Source organism: Mytilus galloprovincialis, chromosome 2 (genome assembly GCF_965363235.1).
Source record: "Mytilus galloprovincialis chromosome 2, xbMytGall1.hap1.1, whole genome shotgun sequence".
NCBI lineage: Eukaryota > Metazoa > Mollusca > Bivalvia > Mytilida > Mytilidae > Mytilus > Mytilus galloprovincialis.
The window spans coordinates 84,236,485-84,256,748 of NC_134839.1; the positions used below are offsets into that span (position 1 = coordinate 84,236,485).

The following is a 20,264-nucleotide window of genomic DNA, read 5'->3' on the forward strand; positions in this document are numbered from 1 at the left end:
ATACGACTGGTATACTCTTGTCCAGTTAACAAGGAAAGAAATTTAATGTCAGAAAACAGAATCATTTAGGAAGATATATCCTTTAAGAACATATACATTAAATTAGACATACCCCCTAAAACATGTTTCCTTATAGAGGTATACCCTCTTAGAGTATCGTTAAGTTCACGTTTTACATGCACATCAAAATCATATAAAACTAAACTCTTATCATTACTGTAAAAAGTCGATCGATTTTTTTATTCTGTGTCTTCTTATGATTAATTGCTCTCTTTCACAACCACATCATAATGATATGTAGCACACAGCACACCGTAAATAAGTGGTATGACTATGCACGTGTTAACTGCTCTGTTCTGTAGTTCCATTAATGAATTTTAATATTTCTTTACACTATCTGTGATGGCTACGTCATAATGCTGAGAAATCTTATGTAAATCTCAAGTTTATCATTCGTAGAGTAAATAAACATTGTTTGCTGAAGGGAATACATAATTTAAAGCTTTGTCAATAAACTGAATTTTCGGAATTAATATGTCTAGTCTTTTTATGGGGGCTTACCGCCTAGGACAGTTGAGGAAAAAGGACAAAGAGGAACAACAACAACAAAAACAGAAAAGGTTAGTTCTTTTTTTCAAGAGCCATAATATTTTGAGCGAGTTTACTTTTTTTCTCAACGTATGTTAATTGGATTTCAGTTGAATTAAAGACATAGACGATATCAAACAATGAATAAAAATGGATTTGGAAAATATGTCAATGAGACAGCAATCCGACGACATAACAAACAATAGATATCTACAGGTTACCATGCAGTATTCAACAAAACTTACTAGACAAATGTCAAATTAATGACAAGTATATACCGGCCTACACAAGTTGTAAATGAACATACAATCAACAATGTATTGTATTCTCACATCACACGGCAATTCCATAAATACCCCCCCCCCCCCAAAAAAAAAAAAAAAAAAAAAACATTAACAAAGAAGTTTTTTTTTTTAAACTTACAACAGCCATTCCCAAATTATAATGTTATTGAAGAAGGTATCTTGTATATTAAATAAGATATCTAGTAAACTACATAAATAGAGACATCTTATATAAAACTGACAGAGATATTAAATGTAAAACAATAGAGATAATTCAGTGGCGGATCCAGGGGGGGGGGGGGTTCCGGGGGTGCTCACCCCCCCTTTATTTTTGCCGATCAATGCATTTGTATCGGGACATATGTTTTGCACCCCCCTTTGCCCTGCTTTGCCCTGGGTTAGCACCCCCCCTTTCGAAAATTCCTGCATCCGCCCCTGTAATTTAAAAACCAAATGGGATATCTTATAAACTAATATAGTTATTTATTAACTTAATAAGAAATCTTATATACATGTATTATAATAAGATATTCTGAAATATAATTTGAAACAGGTATATCGGTTGCATATTTTCCCATTAAAAAGTATAATGCAGTAAATGTCTCTTCTTTTACTGCAGCAAATCATAGATGTATGTATTGGATTTCATTATGTGACGGTGGCTGTAAATTTAAATCCATAGAATTTTTTAAAAATTTGTCAAAATGTAGTTTATATTATGCTTTTTTTCATAAATATAATAAAAAAATATGGGTGACCGTGCTTTTTTTTTTTTCACGCTACGGGTTATGCAAAATTGTCAGATTTTGTATAGAATATGAATGGAAAGCCCATTTTTTTTTTGTGATATAAAGAAAACACCACATAATTTTAAGATAAATATGAAAATAATATGCTTTCATATAAGAAAAAGAAACAATGGGGCCACGGGACTCGTTTTTTGCTACATAATGAAATTGGTAAATTCTTAACACATTCTATTATTATAACAGTTTCTTTATCGAGTTATCTCTCCTTATATGATTATCTACCCTTATAGAAGAAGAAGATGCTTTATTTCCATGAAATGGGCTCACAAGGAGCATAATATAATATCATTGTAATATTATTCTTTTACAAATATAATAAACAATACAGTATACATAGTTACAAACGCAAATAAGAAACAACAGTTTTCACATATTAGTATATATAAAAAAAACCTTTGTCTCAGGCACACCTATAGAAAGTAACAAAAAAGAATACTGTCAGTAGGCTAAAAATATCTAGCTGAACTGCAGGAGGCACCAAGGGACGGTGCTATATGGCATGGTGGTGCATATTAAAATGTGTATCGGGACATTAACGATATGGTAAGATATGGTAAGAAGTTGCACATAACTGGTAGGTCATCCTCGTGCCTGGTGCAGAGGAGTCAGTACTATTTAAAATGACACAACTGAAAGATGCACCAAGGGACCAGTGGCGGATCCAGAGGGGGTGTAGAGGGCGTACGACCCCCCCCCCCCCCCCTTTTGCTCGGTCTTTTTTTTTTTTTTTTTTTGGTAAGTTGATTAATCAGACTAGACTTCGTGAACTTTGCCATTTCCCGTGTACTGTAGTATTTAATTTTTATGCGACAATTCTTTACTTATAAAGATATTTTTCGCTGGAATTTACTGATTGTCAAAGTCATGTCATTCTCTATGGTGGAGTTGAACAGTGCGTCGAAAAAAACGTCGCTTAGTCATTTGAAATTCAAATTACAGTAACACATTGCTTAGGCTGAGGATGACAATCATGACACCTTCAAAGTGACAAAGGATTGAGCAAGAACGTATTAACTTCTATTTCACTATTCCACCAAACAATCTATAGACTATTACAGTCACATGAAAAAAAGTTCCACTGCAATATTATTTACCTACGAAAACATGTTTAACCCCAAACACCCCAGCCAATTTTAAAATAACATAGCTGAATAATGATCCCCAGTCAGTATAAGCTCTAGATATATTTAAAGTCTAATGTACGAACCATTTGATTTGAGGAGACAGTCTGGGATATTTGAGATAAAAAATAACTCTGATTTTTGCCTTAAACAAAAATTCTGGCTGTATCTGGATTGACAACAATAATCATGTCCACTGTTTTTGCTATTAGAAACAAAAATTTACAACAGAATTATTTAGCATTAAATGAACATGATGAATAAAAACTGGCATTTTTTTTTTTTTTGGTGGCAGGGGTTTGCATGTCTGAACGGAATGTCTGTTTCGCCGAACTGATTTTTTTAATACTTTTTTCAAGACCAGAATGTAACCTGCCTGATGGGTGTGGCCTTTATGTCTCCATTTGTCGACCGTCATTCAGAAATTCGTTGTCATTTTAGACTCATTCTTAGCCTTTGGTTGATTTGGAACCCCTCACTTCCCTTAATTTTGTTAGGTGAAACATATCAACCAAACGTTTGGATAAGAAATTGCTTGTTTGTCTTTTTTAACTTGTGCCGGCCGTATTGTAAATTTCATTGAATACCCCGGCGTTTACAACAAGAAATCTGTGAAGATATGATAACTTAATTTTCCATGTCTATTTTCTATTGACAAGTCCCACATCAAATTTATCAAATCATAGCTTTGGATCCATACTATCATTTTATAATTTAATTTTGGATGTAACGCGTCTTCTGATTGGCTGACGTTATTTTGTTATGAGCCCATAGACATAATTTAGTCAAGTGACCATGACGTCATCAACGTTTTTTCATGGTTTTCTACGGTTTAAAATGGAATTTAGAATTAAATTATAAGAAATGACTGTAATATTTTTTCTGTCTATTCGAAATAACATAAAAAAATGTGGTGCACACTGTTAAATAACCCGCTACGCGCGTTATTCAGTGTGCACCACATTTTTTATGTTATTTCTTCATAGACAGAAAAAATATTACAGCCATTCCTTAAATGATAGACAATTAATAGAGGAAAAACAGCATCGAAAATATCCAACCCTTACACTTTACAGCAACTACAAAATATACATGCCCCATGCCAGTAACCGTTTGAAAAGTGCATATTACACTTATTTTATGTTTTTAGCCCCAAAAAGGTCCCAAAAATTTGTCGCCTCGCTCCACTCGGTGATCTTTCAAAACTTCGCCTCCCCCAATTCAAAATCCTGGATCCGCCCCTGGGGACAATGCTATTTGAAATGCCAAAGTGCACAAATTACGAAAAGGATAAAATATTACCAGTTTAATAAAAAAAATATCACAAACAAAAAGGTAATAGAACTTATACGATGTGTCCTGTACCCCACCATGTCAACCTCGTGCCTAGTGCAGAAAGCCTGATTTAAATATTTATCTTTTAAGTTAATATTTTATCTTCATCAATTAACTCGCAGACAGATATCAAGATTCTCTACATTTTAAGAAACCATATCAGTTTTTGGCTAGGAATCAAATGCTTAAAGTTTGGACATAGTGAGTTAATAGTGGAATTTAAATAATTTCTCTTATCTTGATACGATGAACACGAGAATAAAACATGTTTTTCATCATCAACTTCATTTGAGGTGCACCTGAGACATATTCTGTCTTGTGGGAGAGTACCCTGATATAACAAAGTTTTTAAGAAATGATCTGAGTTTTGTAAAATACAGCTGTGAATATGATAAAACACATAATTTCCTATATTAATATGAAACGTCTTATACATGAATTACATTCTACTCTCGAAATTTTATTAGAGATCTAGACCGATTGTTATCTGCTTTTTCTCGTTGAAACGATGAAACTATGTTTTTTTCTTAAAACACTTTAAATAAAATTGAGAATGGAAATTGGGAATGTGCCAAAGAGACAACAACCCGAGCAGACAACAGCAGAAGGTCACCAACAGGTCTTCAATGCAACGAGAAATTCTCGCACCCGGAGGCGTCCCTCAGCTGGCCCCTAAACAAAAATATACTGGTTCAGTGATAATGAACACCATACTAAACTCCAAATTGTACACAAGAAACTAAAAGTTAAAATAATACAAGACTAACAAAGGCCAGAGGCTCCTGACTTGGGACAGGCGCAAAAATGCGGCGGGGTTAAACATGTTTGTGAAATCTCAACCCTCCCACTGTACCTCTAGCCAATGCAGAAAAGTAAAGGTCACTTTAGATAATTTATTTGAAATCTTTCATTTTAGGACCCGTAAAATCAAGTCGGAGCAGCAAGTGACAGAAAGAATAAGATCAGATACCTCAACACCAAGCTACAAAACAACAACAGTAAGCCATAAAACCTCAACACCAAGCCACACAACAACAACATCATCCTATGAAACCTCAACCCCAAGCCACACAACAACAACAACAACAACAAGATCCATCCACAAAACGTCAACACCCAGCCAAACGACAACAAGAACTGTAAGCTGTAAAAAAGAAAGTGTCAAACTAACCATAGTCAGAGACAAATGATAAGTTGGTAATTGGAAACATCCGGTGACATCGCTAAAAAAGATAGAAATATAAAAAAAAATAAAAATTTATAAGTATATTGTTTTTCTACATTTAAATTGCTGTTGATATTTCGTATGTTGTAATTAAATGCACTCTGGAAATTGACCAGTTTAAAAAAGTACTGCAACTTACATATTGCATATATTTAAAGGGACATAAGCTACGAGATAAAAAAAAAACGCTATGATTGTTTTTGTTCAATCATTATTGAAAGTAAAATAGTGAAATAATTATTCGCCTTTAGCAGGCAATTTAGTTCGATTTTGTCAAAATAAGCTAAGAAATATTGCTGATGAATTATTTTCTTGGAAATGAATAATCCGACTTCATTGAATCCATATTCTTGTGACCTTCAAATTAACCTCTTAGCTAGTGAATCAAAAATAGCTTTTTAGGTGTCTAATGTGATTTTTATTTATCTTGTTGAAGAAATCGCCACGGAGGAAAATTTACCCTGTATAATTACCATGTAGTATCCTGCCATAGTGTTGTGTCCGCTATGTGAATTTACTGGTTTTGACCCCAAAAGGATTCATGCATAATATTCATAAGAAAAAAATGTTCATCAAGCTTAATTTCTCACAGGCAATAAGTAGATGTGATATGAACACCAATAAAACAACTCAATGATTAAAATCAAGGGGGTGGGGACAATCAAAGGGTCTCGTCTCGAATTCTCACGAAATATATGCCAACTCCTGAATTACCATGAAATAATGTTTCCGATCCAGCATCATAATAAAATCTAATCTAAGGCGAAAGATATTAAATGAACATTTAAACTCTTAGTCGAAAATAAATAGACAAGTCATTGCAGATAAAATAAATAGACAAGTCATGGCAGATAAAATAAATAGACAAGTCATGGCGGATAAAATAAATAGACAAGTCATGGCGGATAAAATAAATAGACAAGTCATGGCAGATAAAATAAATAGACAAGTCATGGCAGATAAAATAAATAGACAAGTCATGGCGGATAAAATAAATAGACAAGTCATGGCAGATAAAAGAAGAATGTATCTCAAGACACGAATGGGTCTACTCAAACTTGCTAGTGCAGAAACGATAAAAATATATTTTTTCCAAGTTATTAAAGGACATAACTCTAGACCAGTAAGTGACTAACTGCCAAAATTCTAACTCTGCTCGTTTTTGTTCTTAGCACTGTGTATGGTTTTCGAGATTCATTCGGTAGCAATACATAGTTAGGGAAAAGAATTACTCTCATAAATTTTACCATCCCTTTTTCCTTGCTTTCTTACTTATTGTGTCATAAATGGCACCTTTCATGAATGTGACCTACCGAATTAGATTATATACCGGAATTGTTATCACATAAGCAACACGACGGGTGCCACATGTGGAGCAGGATCTGCTTATTCTGCCGGAGCACCTGAGATCACCCCTAGTTTTTGGTGGGGTTCGTGTTGCTTATTCTTTAGGTTTCTATGTTGTGTCATGTGTAGTACTACTGTTAGTCTGGGCCGTTAGTCTGTTTGTCTTTTTCATTTTTAGTCATGGCGTTGTCAGTTTATTTTCAATTTATGAGTTTGACTGTCCCTTTTTGGTATCTTTTGTCCCTCTTTTATTGATTACAAACATATAAATGTATGTCACAACCAGTAAGCTCAGTAATTAGTTAGAAAGCAAGGACATTGGATGCTAAAATCTATGAGAGTAATTTGTTGATACTTTTCTTGTCTTTAACAATTATGTTGGTGTCATGGTAACTCGTTAAATGTTAAAAATGTTATTATTTTCCGAATACCTTGTACCTTAGTTTAGAATTTAGTGGAGAAATGAAATAAATTGCCATTTTCAAAATTTTAAATGGCTATAACCATAGATTGATGAGTGATTCACTGCTCAAGTTCGAACTCTGTGAGATTTTGGTTCAAAGTATTTAGTATGAGTATCATAAAACTTGGACGAGGTAACCTAATTTAAGAGAATGGGACAGACAGTCGGACAATAAAGTGTAACACTGGCGGCGGAGGCATGAAAAAAATATATCAAAAGACAAAAAAACAGTATATACAAAACACAACGTAGAAATTGAAAAATTAGCAACACGAACCTCACAAAAAAAAACCAGGGTATATATGGTGTTCCGGACGGGTAAGTTTCATCCTGCTTCACATATTAGTCCAGTTGTGTCACTCGTGTAAGTACAAACCCATGCTTAGTCTAGACTAAATTATGTAGGTCATATTCGGGTAAAGGGTGGATTGTGATTACAACGAAACATGTTCCTTATTCTGATAAAAAAAAAAATGGATTGCACTTTCATATTGATCTTTGAAAAGTTCTATTATTGATAATATGTTACGGAAAACCTCGCCCAATGATATATGTGGCCAGAGCTGTAAATTTGCTGAAAGCTTTATTATTGTGAAGCCCAGGTGGTCGTGTGGTCTAGCGGGACGGCTGCAGTGCAGGCGATTTGGTGTCACGATATCTCAGTAGCATGGGTTCGAATCCCGGCGAAGGAAGAACAAAACATTTGCGAAAGCAAATTTACAGATCTAACATTGTTGGGTTGATGTCTAAGACGAGTTGTATATACATAATGTACACAACCATGTATCACCATCATTGCTGGTGATCCGATGGATAAATCTGTTGTAGAGTTGTCACTGACTCAGACGACCTTATATATAAGAAAATTATTAAAGATAATAACGGTTTCAATTCATCACTTTTACTAGTACTTTCACTGCTTTTACAGATCTTCAGGTAATATGACTTGTATATAAAACAATATGATTAATCGAACATCTATAAATGTGTTAAACTTTTATTCCAACTTCGTGTAGTTGTAGCTACAAACCTTTTATCTTGGTAAAAGATATTGTACATGCATGTATATTCATCGTTTTATAATGATCTTCATATTAATATTTGATAATAACTGTTATATATTCAAATAATACTTTTCTTTAACCCTGAATTATAATCTTTTGTTAATTTTTGTGATTTTTGTCAACTTTGAATTGACAGGTAGGAGACTAATTAAGGTTTGTTTTTACTGCAATTACCAATTGAGTATAGCTGTAGGGAAATATATATGATAAAAGATAAATCAGACATGAAAATTTATCTAATTAGGCTTAGCACAAACTAAATTAAAAGTTGGACAAATATGTTGTTTAGAATTTTAAAAAATGTATTTGGACTGGACATGTAAAATGCAATGATTTTTAATACTTACATATTGTTTACAATTTGGTTAAACATTTCTATTAAAACATAGTTTTAACTGGTATCTTTATTTCATCCATATTTAAACTTCCATAAACTGCAACTTGGAATACATATAAATTATGAAAGAGGTCAGAAGACAAACAAAAAACTCTTATGATATATCTTTATTAAATTCAATTCAAAATAATTCAGAGATCACTGGTGATAAAGTGTAATGTATATATATATGTAGTGAAATTTGGTGTTTTTTTTTAAATAGATGAAGTTTAATTTGAAGTTTTCATTTTATAATTGAACCAAATAAAATACTTTCTCAAAAATGCTATAGTTATATTGAACGTTTATCAATCACATCATTCAAAATGTTTTGTTTTTAAATTCATTGTAATCAGATGTAATCATGATTACTTTGCCAATGTAATCATTAATTCAATCAGATACTTTCAGATATGATGTAATCATTAATTTAATTTAATCGTACAAATGACAAAGTAACTGTAATTTAATCAATTACATTGAAAGTAATCGGACCCATCTCTGCTACAAACATATTTTTTGCAACATCAATCGATATGTTACACTTTTCCTCAAATCTTGTATAGATTAAGCTACAAAAATATTTTTTTGTCATGCATCCGATTTCACCTTGAGAGATGCACACACCTGATGAAGCTAATTTGTTTAGCGAAATATTGCGTATTTCTATTTAAAATCTAATAGAACTTTTAATGTATAAATTAGCGTGTTTAAGTTATATTCTTAGACATTTATATATATGTATATATATATATACATATATATCTGTGTACCCTTAATTGTTGTATAATTTGACTAAATTTTGATATGTGTAATTCAGCTGTAAGAGGTTTTAGATGATTTTCAATTTTAATCAATTACATTTTCCACGGTATGGTGTATGGTTTTAAGCTAGACATTTAAAACGACAAACAAATATCATCTATTCCTCGCCCACGAATTAATATGTCAAAGGTACTAAATACTCATTGCTATTATACTTCTTATTTTATCAACTAAATTGATCTTTATTATAATAACAGGGCGGATATCATATATATATAACCTCTTTGATGAGTGCTTATGATTACATGTATAATATTAAAGAAATAAAAATGAACAGGTCAACGACATTGCACTAACAACTTGTGAGTCAGTAATGTGTAGTAATTTCAGCAAACAAAGATTGAAATTAACATATTATGTGGGATATTATCAAGGAGGGTTTATTGGCAAAATGCTCTCTTACTTTGCATTCGCGTGTACTTACACATGTTACACATTGAATGTACGATCAATTTGTGGAATTTTTTATTCAGGATGAGTATTACGCTTCCTCAAATAGAAGATTCTAGATTAGGGGACGACCATTTGATATTCTGGGGTGGGGGAGAAATATATAACTCGGCCTTGATAATAACAACTTTAAAGAGCCTGTCTCGCTCACCTTGGTCTATGTCCATATCAAACAAGGGTTTTGTGATTTAAAGTGTTTATTTATCTATCATAATTTTAATCATATAAGGCATAACGCAAAAAATGTTTCTCTCTAAAAATCATAGTTTCCATGATACTAGGCAAAACAAATGGGAAATTTGTCATTTATAGGCAATAAGATCTTTAAGAATTTGACTAACGGTTTTGACTCATATGGACAATTGGTAGAGCTCATTATTTTGAAATAATTTGCTCATTTCAGATGTTCTCTATTCATTACGGTTAAAAAAAATGTCAGACAAAACTTTCATTTGAGCCCTATGTTCTGTTTTTAGCCATGTCGGACATGTTAGTTGGTAGGCGATGTCATCGACATATTTTTAAACTAAATACACTAATGGTGATTGTGGCCTAGTTAGATTAAATTTATCTCAGTAGTTTCAGGGGTAAAAGATTACAAAAATTTACATAAAAATGTTAAAAATTGACTATTTGGTCATGTTGACTGATACGCAGTTCTTACTTTGCTGAACATTATTGCTGTTTACAGTTTATCTCTTATCTATAATAATTTCAAGATGATAACTAATCAATGAGCAGAATGCTCTGAGGGATACGATTGCCATAATTTTCATTGACACATGTATAGCAGTTCTGCCAACTTTTCATTTAGCAAATGCGTGAGATTTGGCCAAAATTGAAAAGATCAAAGAGGGGGGAAAAAAGATCCAAGGATACTGCCGCAAAAAAGAATGAACATGCGTGAGTCTCGCGCATTTTTGGCAGCCCTGGTACAGCTGGATAGTATTATTTTCAAAACTATTAAATTCAACTGCACATGCAAAATGTAATAATCTGAATAGTCACTCAACTTTAAAAATAGCCAATCCCGGATACAAGTGTATGAGCAATGTACTTATTGTGTTTTATTTTTGTACTATCAATTCCAAGTTTACTTTCCACAGCAGTCACTGAGAGTGAGAGAAGGTCATTCACTTCGTATCTTATCACCGTTAATTCTAGGAGGAACCCCATTTCTAACTCTAAATATTATTTTCCTTTGGGTCAGTGGGCATGACTCCTTTCCGTACACACCCCTCTGTTTAAATTGAGATCGTTCTGAATATAATACGACGTTTATCGACATCTAACGAGTTATTTTTTCTTGACGAGTCGTATTGTATTTCAATTTAACGGAAAATACTTCCGGAAGGGAGACAACTCGAAACGATAATATGGAAGACTCCATTTCGGTTGAAGGGGTGTTAGGTAAACTGTGGACTACATTTATTTTAATTTAAATGATGCATATGATTTAAAATTATGCCACAACAATAACCCTCAATAGCAGACAGACATAGAAAGAATCCCATGAGTTTCAAATTAATCAATGAAGCGGGAATCCAGAGCAACCACTCAATCTGATACCCCATGAAATCAAGAAAACTATACGCATGCGCATTAATACATAAACATACCCGCGACCTGCGATTTGGAACAAGAACGTTCATTAAATGATATGATGAATGGTTCTCCATTTATCGGAGAGTACAGTATTAATTATCAGTTTCATAACGGTAAAATCTGGAAAAACTCCACTTCAGTTCTTATATGACAGAAATAGAATTATCGGAATTCAGAAAACTCTCGCATTTATCAAAACTGGGGAATTCCCTCTTACGTGTTTCTAAATTTATAAAAACACTAAATATAAATACTGCTTAATTCTGATTTTTCCGTCTTGATAAAAACACGCATATAAGTCAAGGGAAATATCAAGCATGAAGATTATGAGAAGAACATTACAGGAAAGTTGTTTATGTTCAATATTTTGCCTGTTTTTACCTTTTAAAACAAGACAATCATAAGAATCTGAGATGTTGCTGAATGTTTAGAATAAAACGGTTGACGTGAGGGAATGTAGCCCTGAGTCAGCGGTAAAAGTCTACAGATTGCTTGAAAGCAATCGTATCCCAAAAACTGCAAAATTTCCTTAAAATAACCGATTCATGGGCAGCAACGCAACATTTGTCTGAAAATTTCAGTGCAGATATATCTGAACTTGAAGAACATTTTAACCCCTTTTCAGATTCGTCATAATGCTTTAGTTTCAGAGACATAATCCACAGTCTGCATTTTATCCCTATATTCTATAAAGTTTGGTTAAATTTGGCCCAGTATTTTCAGAGAAAATTTTGTAAAAGATTAAAAAAAAAAAAACCGAAAAAATGTGAAAAAATATTATAATTGTTTACAGTTTGCCTCTATCTATTTAAGAATTGAATGCTTATTTTTGTAACTTCATTGGGGTGTAAAAGCGTTGACCGAAGTAAATTTTGTATGAAGCGCGGAAGCGCTTCATTCTAAAAATGTGCACACGGTCAACGCTTTTACAACCCTATAAAGTTACAAAAGAAGCATTCAATACTTATAATTACATTTTTTTGCTATGATCATGTTCTTTAAACACGATTTTTTATTTGTTTTATTTAATTCACCTGTGCTCTTTAATGCGGGACCATGTGTTATCATGAATTAAGTTTTATTGAGTAATGCAATTGCCTCAGGAATAACACGTGATGTGCAGTTAGCCAATCAGAATAAAGTATAATAATGAAACATACATCTAATGTAATTATTAGAATATAAAAGGTAATAACCAAAAACTGTAAAATTTCCTCAAAATTACCAATTCAGGGGCAGCAACATAACACTTGAAGGGGTAGCCTTATTTGTCTGAAAATTTCAAGGCAGATAGATTTTTACCTGATGCACTTTTAATTCTAATCTAATGCTTTGGTTTGAGAGATATTAAAGCTAAAACCTATATTTTACCCCTATGTTCTAGTTTTTGCCAAGGCGGCCATCTTGGTTGACAGTCAGGATCATTTTTTAAACTTAATGCCCCAATGATAATTATGGCCAAGTATTGTTAAATTTGACCAACTCGTTTCAGGGGAACAGATTTTGTAAAAGTTAACGACGACGGACGAAATGAAATGAAAAATATATGGTTTGTTCTGTGGTTGTTTGGAAATAAATAACCAGATCTACAATGTTTTGAAAAAAAATATATGTAACGCTTTAAATCATGTTATAAATGCATTTTTTAAAGTTTGATATTGCATCAGATTCTACCAATATTTATTTTTTTTTCATTTTTTTGTTTCGAAACTTTCCAAATCTTTTAGTAATAAACATATACTATAAATACCACATATAAAGATTAATGTTTTTGAAATATCTGAAAAAGGGTTTTATGATACATATTTACAGTTTTTAATTCCAAAGATTCACTTCCAGAGGTTGTTGATTAATTAATTTGGATTTATGGTACATGTAAAATAGGGACGAGAGATACCAGAGCTCATAAATCGAAAATAAATTGACAACACCATGGCTAAAAAAGAAAAAGACAAACAGGCAAACAATAGTACAAATGACACAACATAGAAAACTAAAGAATAAGAAACACGAACCGCACCAAAAACTAGGGGTGATCTCAGGTGCTCCGGAAGAGTAAGCAGACCCTGCTCCACATGTGGGACCCGTCGTGTTGCTCATGTTATAACAAATCCGGAAAACAGTCTTAATTCGGTAAGTCACATTCATGTTCGGGAAAGGGATTGTAGTTTTAAGACGTAAGGGAAATATCCGATATCATTTGTGAAACGGTTATTCCATAACGGTCAACCAACTCGTGATGGCGTCCGTAAAATACAAAGGGATGTAATTTATTCAAAATTATTGAATTATAATATTAAAATCAGTCCAGTCCAGAACCATTCCAGTATTAAAATGTCTTTATATTATAATCCTGTGTAATTAATTCCATTTTCTATATATATATATGCACATGTAGGCCTAAATATATATACAAGAGTTATATATAGAATTGGTTTACTCAATTATGATAATGATTTTTTGCAATGGAATACTTTTTAGTATATATTTTTTTTACTTTTAAAGAAACCATACGTGCTTGTAATTTAAATACTGTGTGTATTCTTAAAGGAAGAAAGAATCAAAGAAAAGAACGAAAGAAAGAAAGAAACGAAAGTTTAAACAGGTGTCGTATTCCCATATTAAAAATCAGAAATAAAGAAAGAACGATAGAAAGATAGAAAGAAAGAAAGAAAGAAAGAAAAAGAAGAAATACAGAAACGAAAGTTTAAATAGGTGCTGTATCCCCATATTTAAAAATAATTCCAATAATTCTGAATATTAGAAAGGAAAACAAATTGGCAAGAGATACCGGATGAGGATAAGCCTATGTCCATATGTACCTTCTTTACCGAAACATCTTTTATATAATAAGAAACACAGACTCAACTCTGTGATTCTTTTCTAAGAATACATAAACTTTAAAAAATAACAAGCACGTATGAATTTCTTTTAAAATACCTAAAAATAATTATATAAATGCGGAAAAAAGTATTACATATCAAAAAATGTTATCACACATTGAGTAAAACAATTCGAGATAACTCTATAGTGATCAAAATATATACATAAAAAAATGGAATTCATTACAAATGATTACAAGATATACTGGATTGGCCTGGACTGATTTTGATATATAATAGTGAAAATAAAAAAATCTGTCCTTATAGTCCACATAAATAAATAAAAAAAACATCCAAAACAAATCTTCATGCTTCCCATGGTTACAGTGTATCAAATGTTCGTCCCCTTAGCTTCTGTGTTGTCCTTAAATTTATTATTACAAAAAACATGAAGTAATGAATAATAATGTTTACTATATGTATTTATTTACTGTTATGCAAAATTAATAACATCTCATTATGGTTTATCATGTCATTATGGTAATTAAGGTAGGGTCATGAACCAAAGTTATGTTATGATAAAGTTATAACATTTGACAACAATAATTATTGAGAATTATATTCCACTCTCTGCGACATACAAATATGTTGCTAGACAATCTAAATACCCATTATATATGTGTTTGACCTAAAAAAAAAAAAAAGTTGTATAACAAAGACAAATTTGAAGCATGAACCCTAGGCTAGAAGACTTTTTTTACTTTCATTGAGAAAAAAAAATATTTTTATTTTTTTATTTTATCTAACTTCTTTTTTTCTTCTATTTTTTGCCAATAAAAATAAGGAAGAGTTGATAACAAAAACATTCATCGACTATACAATGGAGTTATTTTAATAGAACTATGTAGTTAAGTCTTCCAAACAAAGTTTGGAAACTTATTGTTTTTGCTCAGTTCTTATTATTTTTGTTATTCTTCCTCTTCTATTTCTTCTTCTTCTTCCTCTTCTCTTTCCGCCACTTTAAAAATGAACTTGTCCGCAGCGTTTCTCCTAAACCGACAGAAAGAAGTGAGGGGTTGTTCTCGTATTCTTGTATTGAAAAAAACAGGACATAAAATGAAATATAGGGAGAGTCCATGGGGGTCACCCCCAACCCACATGTTTAATAAACTTTTAAATGGTTGAGATCCCCACCCCTAAACCATATATTTTCTTGTATGGGACAATAAAACAAATCAAATGAAATGTAGGTAAAGTCCCTGGTGGTCCCCACCACCCCCCTGTTTGAAAACTTGTAAATGGATGGGACCATTAGAATGGCTAGTTATGGGAGCTTTGTTTGGGAGACTTCGTAACAGCATCCTGTTACAATTACTTCTTATTATCTTAAGGATTTCCTTAAGGATTTCCCTTAAGATAACTACACAGTTCTATTAAAATAACTTCATTGTATACAGGTGAAGGAAGTCAACTTAGGGGGGCTGTGATTGGATGTAAGAGTACAATATATTTTTTTATTTATCTATGAATAACTGCAGCGTGTAAATTTACAATATAAATTTTAAAACCTATTGAAATATTTTCTAGAGAATTATTCGAAATTTCAAAGTCTTTCAAAATTTCATAAATTTGGTGCAAAATGACGGTGGGCATGGATAACATAAACAAGCTCCGTTGGAAATTGGTCATGATACAATTTGGCTTCAATTTTTGAAATAGATTAATATAGTACTAACATCACACATAACTGTTTTATCCAGGTTTTTATTATAAAAACTGGTAAATTTAGAAAATGTTAGTATTGTCGCCTATGGCAGAATAAATAGTACCGTTTTCCCTTAATCAAAATGGGTGCCTGCAATGAGTTAAAATACCAACTTAATAAGGCCAACTATTTCAGAAAGAACAAAGTATTGAAAAAAAAATAGGACCGGATCGCAACCTTTTGTTTGCGAAGATGACCCCTAATCATTACAGGTCAGACCAGTTTTCATCAATCAATCTCTCACCTCTGCTCTATGAACCTTTCAATGTTGTTTTATTGTTTGTTTTCATGTTATAGGAGATATTACGTCAACTGGGTGCGTATAAAACATGTTTTAATAAAATAAAAATAATGCACTATAAACAGTCAGATATAAACAGTCAGATGGAGAGAAAGGTAAGTGTGTCTTAAGAAGTATTTCATTTTAAACAAGTTAATACTGTTTTTCTACCTTTTTTTTTCATCGAAAGATTACAGATATTTGGCATATATTTCTTTTGGCACAAAGTACATACAATAGCAAGCACTACATGTATATTAGTAGACTTTCATGTTCGTAAATTAGAACTTGTTTAAAAAGAGGCATAACTATAGGCATAATATAGGGTCATTGTAACCAGAAGCTGAGTCAGAGACGTATATAGCTGAGCTGAATTGGTTATTGGTTTTACAGAAATATTTTCAAACCTCACAATAAGAGTCCCCCTCTACATAACTGATTATTTTCATTATTGATATTAAACTCACAATTGAGTATTTAGTTTTTCATGTTTGGTGAAGATATAATCATAATTGTTAGTAACTATGATGTGTGAAAGTCCTTAAAGTTTCGTTATTATTTGCGTATTTATTATACTTATTCAAGGTTAAATATACACTCTTCTTGAGCATACACAACTTATAACAAAACTAATTCTTTGCATTTTTAACTTACTGACTTAACTATCTTAAATTAACAAGCGGCAAATGCGATGTGACAGATTTTTGTGGATTGTTGAAACGAATACAGAGAACTTTATGCAATAATATTGAATAAATTTAGATTTGAATTTTATCAAGAGGTCACAGTCACGATAGATGTTCTATGATGTCAGGACTTTTCACGATTTATATATGATTATAGTTTAGTAGTGGGGATCTTAAATATTTCTTTTCAACAATTTAAAATATAAGAGGGCGTGACAAGTAAAATAACAATAATACCGAACTCCGAGGAAAATTCTAAACAGGAGTCTCTAGGCAAATAGCAATCTTGGAATATTATACTAACAGTATAATAGTCCTAGGCAAAATCAAAAGCTTATACACATAAAACGAATGGATAACAACTGTAATATTCCTGACTTGGTAAAGGCATTTTCTTATTTAGAAAATTGTTGACTCACACCTGGTTTTATAGCTAGCTAAACCTCTAACTTGTATGAGAATTTCATTGTATTGACAACAATGTGTTAACAGAACAAATAGACATAATAGGTAAACTGTAAAAAAAAAATAGGGGTACGTGATCATTTGGACAGTCTAATGGTGAACTCCAAATGTCTTTTATGACCAGTCAGAACGGCTATTTCATATGTACATATGTATATATATTGTACGGTGATTGAACGGATCATTGCACGTATAATAGCGAATTACAAAGTAAATTACTTTTTGAAAGCTACTTGTGTTGTTTTTTTAAATTGAACACACTGCTGGATCGAACCCTTAACTTTTAATTGAATGTGACATTCTGCCGTTGCGATTTTTACTTGGTGAAGGGTACTTCAGGCAGTGTTGGTATCCTTTGGTCAGTATTTTGACCAATTGAGTTAAAGGCAGAATTATCTTGACTGGTTTGTGCAACGAATACGTTCTCTCTGAATTGTTTCCTGTACATGCATACAGTTGCTCACAGTAAAAGTTGCTAAACCTTGTTATTTTACAAAAGTAGTGGTACTTCAGATCAAGGATTTGTATACAAATCCTTGTTCAGATAGTGAAGAAAAGAGTAAAGAAGGCACGTAAGTGGTTTAAGGGGTCGGGATAAGACTGAACAGTTTCCAAGAAGATTAACAATAAGTGTACTTTCATTACAGTGAAACAATAATTAACTGATGTGATTTAAGCAGAGTAGCAGCAGTTTTGAAGTCTTTGACCCAACAGGGGATTCACAACTCAAGACGAGAACACAACCATGATAAACAACACCTTCCCATCCTATCAAATGAAAACATTACCTGAAGAACCTCATACAGTATCATAATGAACAATAACTCATATCAATTTCGTTAGAAAAAAAATCTGTTATCAAATAGGGGATGTTAGGCAGGCGATCCACTGCCAGTGTCCGTTCATTAACATGAAAACGCTTTAGATCTAGGCCAATTTCCATTCGGGAGATTCTATCTGTTTTAGTTGTTTTAGTTGTAGACCTTTCAGTATCAAATTGATTTTTATTATATGAATTTGAGTTATTTCCCTTTGAACAGAAATTAAAAAAATAATGTATGTCATTTGCTCTCTGATTTATTTTGAGTTATTTCCCTTTAAACAGCAATGTAATTAATAAGTACTTCATCAAACATTGAATTATTGAAGTTCCTTATTTGATAGGCTGATTATAACAATGTACTTAGATTTTGGATATTGGTCCATAATAGGTAAATGTCCAGTTTCAAATTTTTCACATTTTGTGTCACAACCTATGCTATAACAAATATTCAATCACAATCCAAATAAAGATCTTTTCAAGCTTAACTGTTGTGTCCATACTTGCTCGACTGTTCAAGATTTTACCTCTGCAGGAAAATCCAGATTTATGTCACTCGAACAGACTTTTATTTAACAATAGTTTGAGATTTGACACAGTTGTCAGAACATAAATTACGCTGATGACAATTATAATTTCGAATAACTGAGAGTTTGGTTTAAACAAAGATTTTTAATAGTAACATTTGGTTAAATCTTCAAACATAATCAGGTATTTTTTGGATATGCAAAGGGGTTATCAACGAAATACTATTGTTATGCCTATGTTTAAAACAACTAGAATGTTTTATTTTCAGTATATGGGCATAAAATGGAAAATATAGAAAGTGCAGTAACAATTCTGATAATCATCTGTTCTGTAGTGAATGGGAGGGATTTTAATACAGTTGGTAAGATATACTAAATATGAACCACTCTGGCTTCGGTCTAAAAAAAAATAATACTATAGAAAGAACATTCAAACATTGTAAAACTAGCATTGATCAAAATGAAACAATAAAAATAGTTTCTCTTAAAACTGATAAGTGTGTCTATGGACGAACCTCTATGTATTGTACATTACAGCAATTTGCTAACATATTGTTCAGTCCTATAAATCAAAGTCATTTATATAAATCTGCTATAAATGAATGAGAATTCCTTCCAATCTAACACATTTATGTTAAAACTTTCAAATCCATTTTCATTTTCAGAATCATCATTTAATGTTAAAAGAAGTGACTCCACAGAGAATATTCAAGCAACATATAACATTTTGATCTATAATGATCATATTCCATCACAAAACTATAGACCTTTTAGAAGGAGACCTATGTTCCCAGAGCAAACTCTTGGTTCTGGAGGATCAACATTTGATTCAAATCTAAGACATTCCAGGATTGGTCAGTTTGTTGGCCATCCAGATTCAAATCTTAAACGTTCCAGGATTGGTCAGTTTGATGGCCAATCAGATTCATACAAAGAGGCACATGATATAGAGAGAAGAAATCACTATCCATCTTTCTCTTCAAATGTAAACAGTGACCACAGATATCTTGTGTGGAAACCTGCACAAATGTTGTTTAATTTGTTGAAGAATTACGGTTCTTTTTCTGAATCAGATTTCAGTACTGTTTATAAACAATGGTTTGGTCTGTGAAGTGTGCTATTTTTTTCTTCTTGTTTTATTATATGTATTTTTGTGATCTTTTGTATATTAAGTGCATAATAATTCACGTAATTAAAACTGTAAAATAATTATAAAATTTCAGAACAAGGATATACCCAATGTGAGAAATGACAGTTCAAATAATGGATATAAAACTGACAATCAATCATCAGCTGTACCAATAAGGATCATTTAAGGGATAAGCCAATAAATATATGAAATTTGCCTAAATGTATTTTTTTTCAAATCTCTAAAATATAAGATTCTTTTCTAGTATTGATATATCA

General features: G+C 32.0%; 2 protein-coding genes across 3 annotated transcripts; both read left to right on the forward strand.

Annotated features, from left to right (window-relative positions):
- Nucleotides 1–326: 326 nt before the first annotated feature.
- On the forward strand, nt 327–5,404 carry LOC143062439 (uncharacterized). Of its 2 annotated transcripts, none has more exons than XM_076234131.1 (2): nt 327–620; nt 5,054–5,404. In XM_076234131.1, exons 1-2 carry the CDS (start codon nt 535–537, stop codon nt 5,325–5,327), a joined length of 360 nt encoding a protein of 119 aa, XP_076090246.1. In that variant the 5' UTR covers nt 327–534; the 3' UTR covers nt 5,328–5,404. The 2 variants fall into 2 exon arrangements, with proteins under 2 accessions (XP_076090246.1, XP_076090247.1); XM_076234132.1 differs by lacking the exon at nt 327–620 and adding an exon at nt 2,091–2,224.
- Nucleotides 5,405–16,383: 10,979 nt separating this feature from the next.
- On the forward strand, nt 16,384–20,202 carry LOC143064644 (uncharacterized). The gene is made up of 3 exons (XM_076237623.1): nt 16,384–16,475; nt 19,127–19,219; nt 19,523–20,202. The coding sequence occupies exons 2-3, from the start codon at nt 19,141–19,143 to the stop codon at nt 19,966–19,968; spliced, it is 525 nt and encodes a 174-aa protein (XP_076093738.1). The 5' UTR covers nt 16,384–16,475; nt 19,127–19,140; the 3' UTR covers nt 19,969–20,202.
- The last annotated feature ends 62 nt before the right edge of the window (nt 20,203–20,264 follow it).